Genomic DNA, 18,292 nt, shown 5'->3' with positions numbered 1-18,292 from the left:
CAGGTGAGCCAGTATAGGCGTAATATGATCAAACTTTCTTGTTCTTGTCAAAAGTCTAGCAGCCGCATTTTGTACCAACTGTAATCTTTTAATGCTAGACATAGGGAGACCCGAAAATAATATGTTACAGTAATCGAGACCAGACGTAACGAACGCATAAATAATGATCTCAGCGTCGCTAGTGGACAAAATGGAACGAATTTTAGCGATATTACGGAGATGAAAGAAGGCCGTTTTAGTAACACTCTTAGTGTGTGACTCAAACGAGAGAGTTGGGTCGAAGATAATACCTAGATTCTTTACAGAGTCGCCTTGTGTAATTGTTTGGTTGTCAAATGTTAAGGTGGTATTATTAAATAAATGTCGGTGTCTAGCAGGACCGATAATCAGCATTTCGGTTTTCTTGGCGTTGAGTTGCAAGAAGTTAGCGGACATCCATTGTTTAATTTCATTAAGACACGCCTTCAGCTGATTACAATCCGGCGTGTTGGTCAGCTTTAGGGGCATGTAGAGTTGGGTGTCATCAGCATAACAGTGAAAGCTAACACCGTATTTGCGTATGATGGCGCCTAGCGGCAGCATGTGAATACTAAAGAGTGCAGGACCAAGAACCGAACCCTGAGGAACTCTGCACGTTACCTTAACATAGTCCAAGGTCACATTATTATGGGAGACACACTGCATCCTGTCAGTAAGATAAGAGTTAAACCACGACAAGGCTAAGTCTGACATACCAATACGTGTTTTGATACGCTCTAATAAAATATTATGATCGACGGTATCGAAAGCAGCGCTAAGATCAAGAAGCAGCAACATAGGTGACGCATCAGAATCCATCGTTAGCAGTAGATCATTAGTCATTTTTGCGAGGGCTGTCTCCGTAGAGTGATTTGCCCTGAAACCGGATTGAAAAGGTTCACAGAGATTGTTAGACACTAAGTGTTCATTTAGCTGCTGTGCAACAATTTTTTCGAGGATTTTCGAAATAAACGGAAGGTGGGACACCGGTCGGTAGTTTACCATAAGGTCAGGATCCAGGTTAGGTCTTTTGAGCAGAGGATGAATAATCGCTTTCTTGAATGCTAGGGGAACAGTGCCGGAGGAAAGTGATACGTTTATAATATTTAGCACTGATGGACCTAATAATACAAAAAGCTCCTTGATTAGTTTCCCAGGAAGTGGGTCAAGTAAACATGTTGTTTGTTTTATCCCACTTACACGCCGTAATAGTTCCTCTAATGTTATTTCATCAAAAAGACAGAGACTATGTAACACGTGGCTTGGCATTGTCTTGCTGAAATAAGCAGGGGCGTCCATGGTAACGTTGCTTGGATGGCAACATTGTTGCTCCAAAACCTGTATGTACCTTTCAACATTAATGGCGCCTTCACAGATGTGTAAGTTACCCATGTCTTGGGCACTAATACACCCCCATACCATCACAGATGCTGGCTTTTCAACTTTGCGCCTATAACAATCCGGATGGTACTTTTCCTCTATGGTCCGGAGGACACAACGTCCACAGTTTCCAAAAACAATTTCAAATGTGGACTGGTCAGACCACAGAACACTTTTCCAGTCTGTATCAGTCCATCTTAGATGAGCTCAGGCCCAGCGAAGCCGACGGCGTTTCTGGGTGTTGTTGATAAACGGTTTTCGCCTTGCATAGGAGAGTTTTAACTTGCACTTACAGATGTAGCGACCAACTGTAGTTACTGACAGTGGGTTTCTGAAGTGTTCCTGAGCCCATGTGGAGATATCCTTTACACACTGATGTCGCTTGTTGATGCAGTACAGCCTGATGGATCGAAGGTCACGGGTTTAGCTGCTTACGTGCAGTGATTTCTCCAGATTCTCTGAACCCTTTGATGATATTACGGACCGTAGATGGTGAAATCCCTAAATTCCTTGCAATAGCTGGTTGAGAAAGGTTTTTCTTAAACTGTTCAACAATTTGCTCACACATTTGTTGACAAAGTGGTGACTCTCGCCCCATCCTTGTTTGTGAATGACTGAGCATTTCATGGAATCTACTTTTATACCCAATCATGGCACCCACCTGTTCCCAATTTGCCTGTTCACCTGTGGGATGTTCCAAATAAGTGTTTGATGAGCATTCTTTATTTATTGCCACCTTTCCCAACTTCTTTGTCACGTGTTGCTGGCTTTAAATTCTAAAATTAATGATTATTTGCAACAAAAAAAAAATGTTTATCAGTTTGAACATCAAATATGTTGTCTTTGTAGCATATTCAACTGAATATGGGTTTAAAATGATTTGCAAATCATTGTATTCCGTTTATATTTACATCGAACATAATTTCCCAACTCATATGGAAACAGGGTTTGTATATATATATATATATATATATATATATATATATATATATATATTTATATATATATATATATATATATATATATATATATATATATATGTATGTATGTATGTATGTATGTATATATATATATATATATATGTATATATATATATATATATATGTATATATATATATATATATATACATGTATATATATATATATATGTGTATATATATATATATATGTATATATATGTATATATATGTATATATATATATATATATGTATATATATATATATATATATATATATATATGTATATATATATACATACATACATACATACATACATACATACATACATACATACATACATACATACATACATACATACATACATACATACATACATACATACATACATGCATGCATGCATGTGTGTATGTATATACATATACATATATGTATATATATATATAAATATATACTGTACATATATGGCGCCGTCTGCTGGATTGAAGAATGTCACTACATACGATCTGCAAGTAAAATGGATAGTTGGCTTTTTTTTACGAATGAGGAAAGGAGTATAAAATCTGTGACTAAAAGAGACAAATAGTAAACAGTTCAAGAACATTTACCTGATTTAGCACTATTACATCATAACGATCCCACACTTTCTTCATTCCATTTACCTGTAAATCAATGATAACGAGAACATGGCACGCCACTCCTCCCACATCTCTATCAAAAATAAGTGCCTTCTAATAAACAGTTTGGAACTTTGTCGTCAAATTTCACAGCAGCTGTATTGGTAAAAACATTTTTTTCAAGTGACACACATTGAGGTATGTAGCCAGGGAGACCATATCACTCCTTGTGTTTCATTCTGCATCGATTCTTCTGTATCGTTTGACCCAACACTAATCAAAACTATTTGTGCCGGCCTGCCACAAATAGACCTTTTGTCAATATGGCGGTCTGTTGGTTTATGCAAAATAGTGTTTCTGGACAACATGAAAAAGTTGTGTGCTAAACATGTGTCGCTATTCCCAGTACAGCATCCCTTCAATGTTCGACTCCCTGACTTGTAGCCCGTCAGCTTTTGCACAGTCATTCGTCCTTCAAAATTCCGCTCCACCTCCTCATCGCTTCACTCCATCCATCCTCCCACACAAACACACGCGAGCCGTCTGCATGGATAAAGCTGAAAATTTGGTGCATCGTCAATTGCGTGTAGGCCCTTTTCAAGTGTGTATGTGGAGGCGTCCGAATGGTTATGGCGGGGGTCTCTGCAGTACAGTAGAATGCAATGTGGTCAGACACTAAGTAATCCATTCTCTTGGAGTTTGACTTCAGAATCTCACCCCTAGTGCAGCCTCCCAGAGCCGGTGATTTTCCCGTGCAGATAATACTTTCGATGTCCGCTTGAGCTTGTGACTTTTAGCCCCCACATTGCTGCATCAATCTGTTGTCAGGCAAGATGGCTCATAGTTAAGACTTGAGAATACTTTTCCTGATGTTTAACTGTAATGCTTCTAATTTATTTCAAACATGTGTTGAGTTGAGTTTGAGTTTATTTTGAACATGCAAGCATACAACATGATACATCACAATCTCCAGTTTCTCTTTTCAACATGTTTGAAAAGGAGTAGGAAGAAGCAGAGCTTATTTAATCCTACCCCTTTTCTTATGCATAACAGTTGCTAAAACTTTTGTTCACTTCCTGTTCTCAATTTATTCACAATATACTCCATAAGTAATCTCAATAAAAATAAATAAATAAATAATAATTGGTGAAGTAAGTTATATTTCATATGATGAGATGAGTACGATTATTTTGAGAATGAATGAATGGATGGATGAAATAAATTCACAATGTTTATCATGGTTCTTCTTCTTTGTACTTTGTAAACACTTTAAGTTTGAAGAGTTTCTTGAAGTGGATCATATTAGTACATTGTTTGATTGCTTTGCTTAATCCATTCCATAATTTAATTCCACATACTGAAGGTCTTAAGTGTTGTACATGCATACAAATGTTTTAAATTACATTTTTCTCTAAGATTATATTTCTCCTATTTTGTTGAGAAGAATTGTTGTATATTCTTGGGTAGCAGGTTATAGTTTGCTTTCTGTATAATTTTAGCTGTTTGCAAATTCACTATGTCGTGGAACTTCAGTATCTTTGATTCAATAAATAAGGGATTTGTATGTTCTCTATATCCAATATTATGTATTATTCTAACTGATCTTTTTTGTAACACCGTTAGTGAATGAAGTGTACTTTTGTAATTATTTCCCCATATTTCTACATAATAACTCAGATATGGTAACACTAGCGAGCAGTAGAGAATATGAAGTGATTTTTGGTCTAGAACATGTTTTGCTTTATTCATTATTGACATGTTTCTTGCTACTTTATGTTGTATATTTTTACATGAGATTTCCAGTTCAATTTATCATCAATCATTATACCTAGAAATTTGGTTTCATTTACTCTTTCAATTTCTATTCCGTCTATTTGTATTTGTGTTTGACTTTCTCTTCTACTGTTACCAAATAGCATTATTTTAGTTTTACTGAGATTCAACGATAGTCTGTTTTTGTCAATGCGTGCTAGGTTACATTGTAGTGCATTACACGTTTACAGTTCCACAATTCAATCTGTCTGAAAAAGAGCAGAACTGAACCGCTTCTCTATTTCTCAACAATTACTGATACATACTGATTTGTTCACGTCCTATATTGAATTTTTACCAATAACCAATGTTTGTACTGATAAAAGACAATGCTAAAGATATATAATAGTGGAGTTAACAGTTTGCAGACTTATTACATTGTTAAAAAAAACGTGCAAACTAAGCAGTCTAGAATAAATGAGTACAGAATATATTAGGGATGTACGGTATTATTTGCCAAGCCGATAAGTAGGGGTGTGGGAAAAAATCGATTCGAATTCGAATCGCGATTCTCACGTTGTGAGATTCAGAATTGATTCTCATTTAAAAAAAATCGATTTTATTTTATTTTTTTAATTATTTTTTAATTTTTATTTTTTATTATTATTATTTTTTTTTTAATTAATCAATCCAACAAAACAATACACAGCAATACCATAACAATGCAATCCAATTCCAAAACCAAACCCGACCCAGCAACACTCAGAACTGCAATAAACAGAGCAATTGAGAGGAGACACAAACACGACACAGAACAAACCAAAAGTAGTGAAACAAAAATGTATATTATCAACAACAGTATCAATATTAGTTACAATTTCAACATAGCAGTGATTAAAAATCCCTCGTTGACATTATCATTAGACATTTATAAAAAAAAAAAAAAAAAAAAAAAGAACAATAGTGTCACAGTGGCTTACACTTGCATCTCATAAGCTTGACAACACACTGTGGCCAATATTTTCACAAAGATAATATAAGTCATATTTTTGGTTCATTTAATAGTTAAAACATATTTATATTATTGCAATCAGTTGATAAAACATTGTTCTTTACAATTATAAAAGCTTTTTACAAAAATCTACTACTCTGCTTGCATGTCAGCAGACTGGGGTAGATCCTGCTGAAATCCTATGTATTGAATGAATAGAGAATCGTTTTGAATCGAGAAAAAATAGTTTTTGAATCGATAATCGTGTTGAATTGGAAAAAAAAAAAAAGATTTTGAATCGAATCTTGACCCCAAGAATCGATATTGAATCGAATCGTGGGACAACCAAAAATTCACAGCCCTACCGATAAGGGTAACTTTCTGCTTCTCAAGGCCGATACGGATAACTCATCTATCTATCTATCTATCTATCTATCTATATTATCTATCTATCTATCCAATGTGTGTGTGTAGATTTAAATGTAGTGTGTGCACACTTATCTTTGCGACTGACTTTGGGGCAGCTTCTTTCGCAACAGGCTCGTAGCCATGCAGGTGTTTCAGGTGGCTGATGAGCTTTGATGTGTATGTGGTGTTTTTTCCATCCTTGGGGGGAATGTTTGCACAACATTTGGTGCAAATAGAACGTGAAAAGTCTTCCTCTGAAACAGTGAAGAAGTCCCACACGATCGACGCCATGTTTGTTTACCTTGTAAGCTCTAGGGAAGTTTACAGTACAGCACAGATTGGAGAAAAGGCGCGCTTGATTTGCTCACCATAACCCACCTACAGCACAGTACGGGTTTTTTTATTTTTATCAGATATTTTTTGTTTTTAAATGTTATCAGATTTATCGATGTCTTCATAATTCCTCATATCGGCTCAATAATTATCTGTGCACCCCTAGAATACAGTATATAGTACTTCAAATAATTAAGAGGAATGAAGACTGAATAGTAAGTACAAGAGTAGATTTGACCTAAGCTTTGTATATGATATATAGTTGGTATGAGCTCGCATAATAAACAGATGATTATGTAATAGATGATAGATAATGCCTTATTGATTATTACGCTTCATGATAATGACATCAGACACTAGTTCAAAATTATTGGTATACTTTTTAAACACCACTTTTTCCTCAAACTGGATCATATTAGTAAATTTTTTGACTTCTTTACTCAATGCGTTACATATTTTAGTTCCACAAAGTGATATGTATTTTTAGCTGTATTTACAAATAATCATGTAAAGATGTAGCATGACCCATTCATTTAAAACCTGTCTCACTTTGCGCTTTTCTTCCATCCCCTTTCTCCCCCTTCTTACACAGGTCTAAGTGGGCAGCCAGCAGACATCGAGAAGCGGAAAACGGTGTTTGGGCAAAATTTAATACCCCCCAAAAAGCCTAAAACGTTCTTGCAATTAGTGTGGGAGGCGCTGCAGGATGTCACGCTGATTATCCTAGAAGTGGCAGCCGTAGTTTCACTTGGCCTTTCTTTTTATAGACCTCAAGATGCCGAAAGAGAAGGTAAGAATGAGATTTTTAGAAACATTCGATCGCATTGTTTATTTCCGCCAGATTTATTTGCACTAGATTTATTTGTAAAAATGTGACTCTCTTGACTTATATACATATATATATATTTTTTTTTTTACTCAGACTGTGGGAAGGCTGCCGGTGGCGTGGAGGATGAAACCGAGTCAGAGGCAGGCTGGATCGAGGGTGTCGCCATCCTGCTCTCGGTCATCTGCGTGGTGCTGGTGACGGCGTTCAACGACTGGAGTAAAGAGAAGCAGTTCCGTGGCCTTCAGAGCCGCATCGAGCAGGAGCAGAAGTTCACGGTCGTGCGCGGGGGGCAAGTCATCCAAATTCCCGTGGCAGAGATAGTGGTGGGCGACGTTGCTCAAGTAAAATATGGTGAGATTGATTTAACTACAGCCATTTAAAACTGTACAAAGTCTGAGTTGTGTTCCCTGTGTGTGGCGTTCAGGTGACCTTTTGCCCGCCGATGGCGTCCTCATCCAAGGCAACGATTTGAAGGTTGATGAGAGCTCGCTCACAGGAGAGTCGGACCATGTCAAGAAAACGCAACAAAAAGATTTAATGCTTTTATCAGGTAACAGAATGATGTCACAGCCTCGTACTTGCTAAGTATAACCACTTAATAAATCTAGCACCACTGCTAGTTGGTAGTGACTTCTTAAGCATACATTTTTAACTGGTTTTGCTGCATGACCATCACCCCTTAATGACAAACGGACATTTTTCAGCTAAATATATTGTTTAAAGGAGACATTTGAATTTGAGGTAGTGCAAAATAACAGTGTGACAGCACAAATATTTGATAATCAGTTTTAGAAACACTACATTTTTATCCACAAACTCCAAATTGTTTTGGCAAAAAGTGTCTGAAAAGTGTATCGATTCTGTTGCCGCTAATGTTTGGTTTCTACTTGCTACATCCGTAGAGCGATAACGCCAAGACTCCAACTTTGCTCCACAGGCTTTAGACGCCAAATGAGTTCCACTTCATAGTCTTACCCTCGAAGCACTGTAAAACTGCATTTACATTATTAAAGAATATTAACTATAACTTAAATTAAAGAATATTAACTATAACTTAAATTACATACCAAATCAGTCGAATGACGGTCAACAAAAGCAAAATGCATTCAAACAAATGTGCTTGCTGAATGCTAATTTACATTTGAAAGTCCCAATTATGTGCCAGCAATTAGCATTAGTGATTTCGCATTTTCAGCAAATATAATTAAATACACAACCGAGATGTCAATTTCGACATAAGCAGCTGATATGAAATACACATAAAATACTAAATGCAAGCGCTTTCTAAGGCTCAACAAGAGACTAGACCAGGAACAAACTTCAAAATGGCATGACAGAGCACTGTCACCACCTTAAGAGTCATTGTTAGACAACAGCCCGCTGGATTAAAAAAACCTTCAGAATAAAACAGCAATATTATTTTCACCAGTTGAGTATCACTGTTCTATATCTTAAACCAACGAAGTGACTCATTGCATTTTGAAAGAATCCTTCTAACACTTATTTTGTGTAAAGAGGCTCACTTTCACTTTTGTGGTTTCTTCATTGCTCTTCTTTTCCTGTTTGTTATTTTTTTATAGCCAAACCTTAACTGCTGTATTTGAAATGAATACTTCCTCCAAGTAATTTATCCATCTCCTGTTTATTATTGCTATACATTGTTTTAGTTATGTAATTTACTTTATTGTCTGCCATACTTTTCAGTGTTCCGCTCACTCTGCAAATTAATCAACTCGGGCTTTTGTTTTGCTCTTAATTGGAACATGTGGGGAACTTAAGTGCTGTTTTTGCTTGCCTCTTTGCTCCAAAGGCACCCACGTGATGGAAGGCTCTGGGAAAATGGTGGTCACAGCGGTGGGCGTCAACTCCCAAACTGGAATTATTTTCACGTTACTCGGGAGTGCCGAGGACGACGAGGAGGATGAGGAGGAAAAGAAGAAGGAAAAGGGGGAGAAGAAGAAACAAAGAAAAAGTGAGTGTCCATCCGCCTGATTCGTGTTCCATGAGCCACCGCTATTTTTGCATGGCAAATATAGCTTCAGAAAGAGTAGAAATGTTGCTTTCCTCATGACTTCTATATTTCTTGCAGACAAGAAGCAGGATGGGTCCATTGAAAATCGCAAGAAAGGTAAGCTGCTGGTCTGACACAGACAACCTTGTTTTAGTCTGAGGTTGTTGTTTAATTCTTGTTCTTCAGCCTTAAACGAGCTGGACCACAAGATGATTTAAAATGTATTCTAGATCTTTATATGATCAGTCTTCTCAGATATCCAAAGAATACAATTATTTGTCCCACAGAATCGACTTTCCAAAACAGTTCTTCAAAGCAAAACCCCAATTTATTATTGGTTGATTCTGGAAAAATCAAGAAATCCCAGAATGTAACTTTGTGAAAACATGCACGGCTACTGTGTTGCATGTATTTTTATGACAAATACACCACCTCGTCGAGCTGTTATTTAACCCCAAAGTTTGACCTCATAGGTCCGGGGGTCAAGCTCTTTTTACTGATAGTCTCACGCAGAAAATTCGAAGGACTCAGAGGCCATTTTGATGCATTTTGTATATTAAATGTGCTCAAACCAATCCATTGTATGTCAGTACATGCTAAACCAATGTTCTCAAACTGTGTAGTGGTACACGGGCTCCATCTAGTGGTATGTCAATAAATCGCTTAATTAAATAATCAAACACAGTGTTGCTGTTCAAACTGTGTCTAATGTTACAGTGGCCTAAAATATAAAATTACATGTTAAATAAAACCTCTGCCTTTTTTTTAATGAATACTTACGTCTACTATGCTATTATATTTTAATGTTGCTCATTTATGGTGGTACTTGGACAGCAAGGTGTTTTCTGAGGTGGTACTTGGTGAAAAAAGTTTGAGAGCCACTGTGCTTAAGTATCTGAACAAAACATCTTCATCTTAGCTTAGCATTATAAATGACAAAGCAACGTAGTTTAATATTCAATAGTATATGTCATTAACAATTGGGAATGCACTAATCAATTGGCCACTGATCAGTATCAGTCGATTTTTGTGAAAAAGTATGTGATCACCCAATGCTGATACATGCCTTTCATTGCCAGTCACAAAATCCAAACCCCTCTGGTTGATTCTGTATTACTTTTTAGTTATTTTTGACAGACAGCTAGCAGTTAACTGTGTATCTCCATACAGTGTGGAGCTGCTCCCCTGGGAAATTGTGTTAGATGTAAATATAAACAGAATAAAATGATTTGCAAATCATTTTCAACCCATATTCAGTTGAATATGCTACAAAGACAAGATATTTGATGTTCAAACTCATAAACTTTATTTTGTAAATTGTTCTTTGAGTGCAACAAGAAAAGCCCAATGTGTTTAATTCCCTTTAATTTATATTTTAACCTTCTAAAATTGTTCTTTAAATGCAATAGAAAACATATGTTAATTGTATTGTAAGATTTTCTGTTAAAATAAAGCCAATATTGACTTTTTTTGTAGTTCCCTTTATTTTGAAAAGTATCGGAAAGTATCAATATACATTTTGGTACCGGTACCAAATTATTGGTATCGGGCCAACCCTATTGTGTATCATTATCACTGGAGGACGAGGCTAAACATGTTACACACCGAGTAAAAACAAGCCAAGAGCAGGCATACTAATCGCTAAGATAGCTTGAGACAGCACAATAAATAAGTGCTGAGTTAAAGTTTAGGATGTGTAAATTGAAGCGCATTGCAGCAGATGGTAAACAGATATTAACAGGAAACTAACAATTACATTAAGTTTAGAAAGCGAATACCGTATTTTTCGGATTATAAGTCGCTCCGGAGTATACGTCGCACCGGCCAAAAATGCATAATAAAGAAGGAAAAAAACAAAAATACGTCGCTCTCGAGTATAAGTCGTATTTTTGGGGGAAATTTATTTGATAAAATCCAACACCAAGAATAGACATTTGAAAGGCGATTTAAAATAAATAAAGAATAGTGAACAACAGGCTGAATAAGTGTACGTTATATGACGCATAAATAACCAACTGAGAACATGCCTGGTATGTTAACATAGCATATTATGGTAAGAGTCATTCAAATAACTATAACATATAGAACATGCTATTCGTTTACCAAACAATCTGTCACTCCTGATCGCTAAATCCGATTAAATCTTCTTCCTCGTTGTCGCTCCTGGTATGCGCCGCTAGCATCCTTTCTTTCTGCTGCTCAATCACCGTTTTCTGCTGCATATTTCACTACGTCCAGCTTGTAATCTGCAGTATATGATTTCCTTTTCGGTGCCATTTTTGTTCAGCCCTTGTCAGTTTTTATAAGTTACCGCCAATGTAGAAATGATCCATTTTAATAGCTACGGCAGTAGCATATAGCATATAGCAGTTAGCATCCCATGACCCACAATGCACTTCTGCCATGACCCTCCCCGCCAAATTCTTTTTGGTTGACGTGTGAGTGACGATTGCTGACATTTTGCTTCGTCTCTTCCGTGAATTAGATAAATAATATTATTTGATATTTTACGGTAATGTGTGAATAATTTCACTCACAAGTCGCTCCGGAGTATATGTCGCACCCACGGCCAAACTAAGAAAAAAACAGCGATTTATAATCCGAAAAATACGGTAATATAACAACTGTTGTGCTCTGTTGCTTTGTAGTGGCTAGGTGTATACAGAAGGGGAGGGCGAATCTATCCATTAATTGTTTGTATCGATACCAGGGGTAGTATCGGTGTAATTGAGTAATTCGTTTGATTGTATTTTTCTCAAAATCATTTTTTTGTCAATTTTTACACATTCAGGGAATAACACAGTATAGTTTGAGGGCAAAAACCAAAAGATTTAAAAGAGGAGCAGATGGTAGTTTTTGCTTTTTGGTTTAGCTATTGTATACTATTGACTTTGTTTTACTCAAACAATTGTATGTAATGAAAGAGAATAAGACACTACTTTAAATTTTGTGTTGATATTGTTAAACTGTCAATAGCACATGTGATCGGTATCGGCCGATCTTACTCATGGATGATCAGTATTGGAATTGGCTGCAGAGCACCCTGATCAGAACATCCCTATTAATGTACTGTAGTTGCAATAACACGCATGATGTGCTGCGTGTTTCATGATAAATATAAAATGTGACTCACTCGATTCGTCTAGTCCAGCTGGCCTGGGACATTTCCTGTTGATTTTGGCTAAGTAATCCATTAATGTCGAAATAGTTTGGCTTCAAGTTCCACATTTTGCAGCTTCAATTCACTTTCACCTCACTCTCTCGGCTTCCGTCTGCTCCAACGTCTCACTCTTCCTTCATGCTGGCTTCTTGAAGCAGTAGTTCCTCCTCCGTATATTGAGCTTCAAAAAGATATGGTTTTGAATTCTCATTTGTCCAAAAATGGTTGTCTTTGTTGTTTGTTACCGTGTCTGCCACCATTATAAGACACACGCCTTGACACGCTGCTATGGAAAACGGAAATAAACGCGCCGAAAAACTAGTTCCGGCAATGATTAAAATGACCAAAATACGGTAAATATTGTACATATTACATATTGTTACAAACGTATCTGTTTCTACATTATATATATATATTTGCAGAGTGTATGTAAAACGTTGATAGAGGGTTTTGAAGTTGTCTTAGAGGACTTTGAAGGCTACATTGGTGACTCCCATTTACCACATCTTCCAAGTGTTTTTTTTATCATCTTTAAAATTTAATAAAAAAATACATGTGTAATTTTGTCTCTCATCATGATTGTGAACGATAGGCAAAATTCCCAAAAAGAGCAGTTCCCTTTTAAATCATATTGATTTATGATTTCCTACACTGCTCAAAGCGCTCAACAAAACACCTGCTGTAACTTTAAGGTCTTTTGCCAAGAAAGTGGGTTTCATACTTTTAGAGGACTGACAAGCACATGAATGTCAAAATGTTTAGAAAGACTGATGGAAATACATGGCCGCAATAATGCAGAACTATTCGATAGAGATGGATGGATAGAATCTTTATTGATGCTGAGGGATATCCAAGACCTGATTTCTTCACAAGTGCTTTTAAACGCAAGGTCTGAGGAAACTGAAGAGTTGTTGTGGTAAGGTAATTTTCATGACATTTGTTTAGAATGTGGTGGAACAGGGTTAGTAAGTCTGTGTTTGATGCACTTTGCCGGGCTGTGCTTGCAGAATGTTACAGCTGATGTGTAAGCAGGTTAAACACAGGTGTTCTCATTAAAGTGGCCCCAGTGTGTGTAATTGCCTGGCAACGTTGAGCCTACATTTGCAAGCCACATTTACATCTCCCTTCCCCATTCACAGCACTGTATGATTACTACAGTGGTGTTATGAGAGTGATTTTACATTTTAGTGTGACCCCGTTTGACCCGGCGCAAGCTGTCCTGGCATCCTCATTGTCCTGCGAGTCTCCCATCTTTCCTCGGGGCAGCAGGTGCTCGGGGCAGCAGGTGCTACCGAATCCAGTTACAGCGATTAGTGATGAGGAGATTAAAGCTATGCAACAATTCCAGGGCCAGAACATCTGCTCATCTCCCACCCCAACCCCCGCCGTGCCTTGACTCTCCCTGCGGCCCCCACCATTTAATGTCTCGATCTGAATCATGACTGCGAGTGGGACGAGCAGCTGGTCCAATTTGAAGGCTGACAACCACGATAACGAGGATGTTTCATGGCAACCGGCTCTCCCGGGCTCACGGCCCTGCTGGGACGGTGATCAGTGCTGTTCATGTCGGTGACCATGCACTACACTAGCGTTGGTCCCTGGTGCACAGATTCTGTCTGCCTGGAATCAACCGTGATCCTTTAGACTGAGATTAATCCAGAGGTGTAAGTCCAGAACCAACCACAGTCCGCAGCAGCTGCAGGAGCCCAGTTCTTAACCCCCCCCCCACGCCCTTTCCATGTGGCATACTATCACACACAAGACGGATAAAGCCTTGTCAGGGGTGCACCATTTGTCCGATGCCTTTTATTATATATCATGCAAAGTTTGAGAGAAGAAAGCTTTGACAATTGTCCTGCAGTTGTTCAGCAGCTGTAGCCTGACTGCCTGGCGCAGCTAATGATTTTATCATGGCTCTCATATTTTATCTGCTTGCGTGTCTCTGGGATTCCCTGCCTGCGAGGGAGAGGATGGCACTGCGAATATGCAGTCACTCCCATCTGGCCTTTATTTGTGCAAATACAATTGTTTATTTATGATGATATTCTGTGCACATTACCTGCCATGAGTTGAGATTTAAGGCATTTTAACGACTTTTTCTCTGATGCAGCTAAAGCACAGGATGGCGCTGCCATGGAAATGCAGCCTCTGAACAGCGACGAGGGAGCGGATGCAGAGGAGAAGAAGAAAGCCAACCTGCCAAAGAAGGAGAAATCTGTTCTCCAGGGAAAGCTGACCAAACTTGCTGTACAGATCGGCAAAGCAGGTGAGCAGCAGTTTGAACTGTGTTCAAACTTTTGATGGTGTGTACTAGGTGTGTAACTGTACACTATAACCACGGCTCGTTACGTGCCTGGACTTCATCTTATGAACTTATATTTGTGTGGGAGGGAGGCGAGTTGAGTAGTTGCATACAGCGGGTGTGCTGAGAGAATAGATCTTCTTTAAACATTAGTAGAAGATTATTGTGTATGCAAACAAATCGTTTTTAGAAAGTGATAAATCGTACCTGCTTACAATTTCAGCTCTGACTTACTAGGTTCTTACTATGAATGGGCGATATGCCCTAAAATCCATATTGCGGTACATATTGCAGCCTTCTGCAATAACGGTATATATCACAACATATTATTTGCTATATAAATGACAATAGAACCATTTTAAAACAGGTCACAAGGGCTCCTAAGTTGGCTGCTGATGTATGCGGTTACATATTGCATTTTTGCCAGTTATTATTTTTTCAAAACTATTATTAATCTACTTAATAATTTACTGTTAATATCTGGTTGTCTGTTGTAACAAGGTTTTATCTACACTTATGTTGTTTTAATACTTTACATTAGTTATGGGCGATACTACAAATTTGAGTATCAATTCAATACCAAGTACTGACAGGAGTAGTATTGGTCATACCAATCGATGTTCATACTTAAAATGTTCAACATCATTCATTAATAAACATTTTTATCACAATTACACGCAGAAAAAGGCAGTGTATGGTGGTGTATTAATATATAATAAATGTTTGAATTATTTCCTACTGTCGGCTGTGATTTAAATCCTTTGGTTTGTGCCCTCAAAGTTGTCCTTTTCTTAGGACCTTATTTCCGGTTTTTGTAAACAATAAAAAAACAACAACAAAATACTATTTGACAATAAAAAAATATCGATATAACTACTGATATATTTGGTATCGTTACTGTCGATATTTATATCGATCCGCCCCCTCTGTTTACATTCAAGCGCTATAGCTTAGCGGGTAACGGTTAGCATTATCCTCCTACGGTGTGTGGTTTAGCATGTTTAGCTATTCCTCGTCCTCAAGTGATGATACTTCTAAGAAACATAGTTTTATTTGCTGCCACGAAGGTGAGGATTAATGATTTAGAAGCAGCCTCACATTGTAGAGGGACATCAGCCGCTAGCCAGCTAGCGATAATGCTACAGTGGTTGAGGACGCGTTTGTTAGCTTGTCGCTGTCAAATTTGCAGGGCACAGCGAGAATTTGTCAATCCATCACGATATGACAATCGTATTAAAAACTCTATCGTCAACCAAAATTAGATCACTCATATCGTTTATATCGCCCAACCCTAATGCTTACTGGTGTGACGTGTCTAAAACCAGCTGGCAACAATTTATCTATTATTACTAATAGTGTTTAGAGAATGTTTCCTCATCGGGGACATTAGTCTCGTCGAGACACGTCGCTGTCTGACATTGAGCTCAGGCCGGCCGAATCCCGCCGTTGGCACCGGTGGGAAATTAGATAGCGTGCGCCACTCCCTCGTTCCAAAGCTGTAGTTGTCTCCTGATGATTTTTTAAGATGTTCAGTTCTGTTTGTTCAACTTTTACTCCCTCTATTTATTAGTGAGGCAGAAGGCCTCACTAAACTATCCAATCTCTACCGTATTTATTTGTTTACGAGAGTGGTTTAGCTTTTTTTCCTTACAGGGGCTAAATCTACATCCATGTGATGTTACTGACACCTAGTGACCAGTCAGTATACAGTACTACATATCATCACAATCTGTTTATTTCTCTCAGAGAAAAACGCCATAGATTCAACTGATCGTCGATTATGGGCAAAATCCTACAAATCACATTTGACTATGAACATTCTGAGTCGAAGAGCGCTTCTATGACTCTTGACGCGATACACACCTCCGGTCCCCCACTTTAATGTGTACCTATTGGGACATAAGTACCTTCAGTTCTGTACCGGAAAATTCCGATACCAATATATGTACTGTTACACCTCTAATTTGTACACTTTTGTTCCCAATTATATAGTCTGGACCTGTGATTTCTTACAGGGTTGGTGATGTCAGCCATAACTGTCATCATCCTGGTGGTGCTCTTTGTGGTGGACACCTTTTGGATCCAGAACCTGCCCTGGGTCAAGGCCTGCACGCCCATCTACATTCAGTTCTTTGTAAAATTCTTCATCATCGGCGTCACCGTGCTGGTGGTGGCTGTTCCCGAGGGGCTTCCACTCGCTGTGACCATTTCCCTGGCGTACTCTGTTAAGGTAACGTCTCTTATCCTTGCTTAACACTTTGAAGCCAAGCTATTTATCCTCTCTGGTTGCTGTTGATTGTCTTTCTTCCAACAGAAAATGATGAAAGACAACAACCTGGTGCGTCATTTGGACGCCTGCGAGACCATGGGCAACGCCACAGCCATCTGCTCTGATAAGACTGGAACTCTCACCATGAATCGCATGACTGTGGTGCAGGCCTACTTGGCCGGCAAACACTTCAAGAAAGTCCCGGAACCGGAAAACATCCCTGCATCCATTTTAGATTTCCTAATCTTGGGGATAGCCGTCAACTGCGCCTACACTACTAAGATCATGGTACGTCTAATGTGCTGTGTTCTTTTTTTTATGATCATGTGGTGATGATCACCTATCTTCACACCTTCCCCTTCGTAGCCTCCAGAGAAAGAAGGAGGCCTGCCTCGACAAGTGGGTAACAAGACCGAATGTGCCTTACTTGGTTTTTCCACCGACCTCAAGCGCGACTACCAGACCATTCGAAACGAGATCCCAGAGGAGAAACTGTACAAGGTCTACACCTTCAACTCCGTCCGCAAGTCAATGAGCACTGTGCTGAAGATGGCTGACGGTGGCTACCGCATGTTCAGCAAGGGCGCTTCGGAAATCCTCCTTAAAAAGTGAGAACATTTCCCCCTCTTTGTTACCCGAGTTGTTTATCTCTTCATCTCAATAGAACAGAGGTCTTTTCTTGTTCAAGCTTCCCATGAATGATACGCGCCACGTCTTAGAGCAGCTAAGAAGTTCAAGTGCATCCCACCCAAGCCCTTTGCGACTTAGAAACAGGCGCTGATAAAATGAGCTGGTAACAACTCTGTAAGCCTCTTAACCAAGCGGGCTTCTTTTTAACCCACAGAAGGCTTAGCGTGACGTCACACTAGTGCACTTCGCCATTTAAATGCTTTTGTTTTCTCCTCTGTGTGCCCTCAAGAGAGCATTTGGCTACCATTTATTATTCTCGCCATTTATCAACATTTCTACCCTTCTTCAAGGTGCTATAAAATCCTCACAGCAAACGGCGAGTCAAAGGTGTTTCGCCCTCGAGATCGAGACGACATGGTGAAGAAAGTGATTGAGCCCATGGCCTCCGAAGGCCTAAGGACCATCTGCCTCGCATACAGAGATTTTACCGCCTCAGACGGCGAGCCAGACTGGGACAACGAAAACGACATCCTCACTGGGCTCACTTGCCTCTGCGTGGTGGGAATCGAAGACCCCGTGAGGCCAGAGGTGAATTTCGGCATACCGTGCAACTCGTTAAACCCATTTTATGAACC

General features: G+C 38.7%; 1 protein-coding gene across 1 annotated transcript in view; it reads left to right on the top strand.

Moving 5' to 3' along the window:
• atp2b1a (ATPase plasma membrane Ca2+ transporting 1a) overlaps positions 1 to 18,292 on the top strand; it is a 68,083-nt gene that overhangs the window by 39,632 nt on the left and 10,159 nt on the right. The window contains 10 exon segments of the mRNA XM_072913284.1: positions 7,049 to 7,246; positions 7,379 to 7,636; positions 7,710 to 7,835; positions 9,096 to 9,257; positions 9,375 to 9,413; positions 14,567 to 14,722; positions 16,774 to 16,988; positions 17,073 to 17,315; positions 17,394 to 17,635; positions 18,008 to 18,245. Coding sequence (XP_072769385.1) covers positions 7,049 to 7,246; positions 7,379 to 7,636; positions 7,710 to 7,835; positions 9,096 to 9,257; positions 9,375 to 9,413; positions 14,567 to 14,722; positions 16,774 to 16,988; positions 17,073 to 17,315; positions 17,394 to 17,635; positions 18,008 to 18,245 — 1,877 coding nt within the window.

This window comes from Nerophis lumbriciformis, linkage group LG05 (genome assembly GCF_033978685.3).
Source record: "Nerophis lumbriciformis linkage group LG05, RoL_Nlum_v2.1, whole genome shotgun sequence".
NCBI lineage: Eukaryota > Metazoa > Chordata > Actinopteri > Syngnathiformes > Syngnathidae > Nerophis > Nerophis lumbriciformis.
Note: the sequence above shows the minus strand (reverse complement) of the source record. Positions and strands in the feature narration are given on the sequence as shown.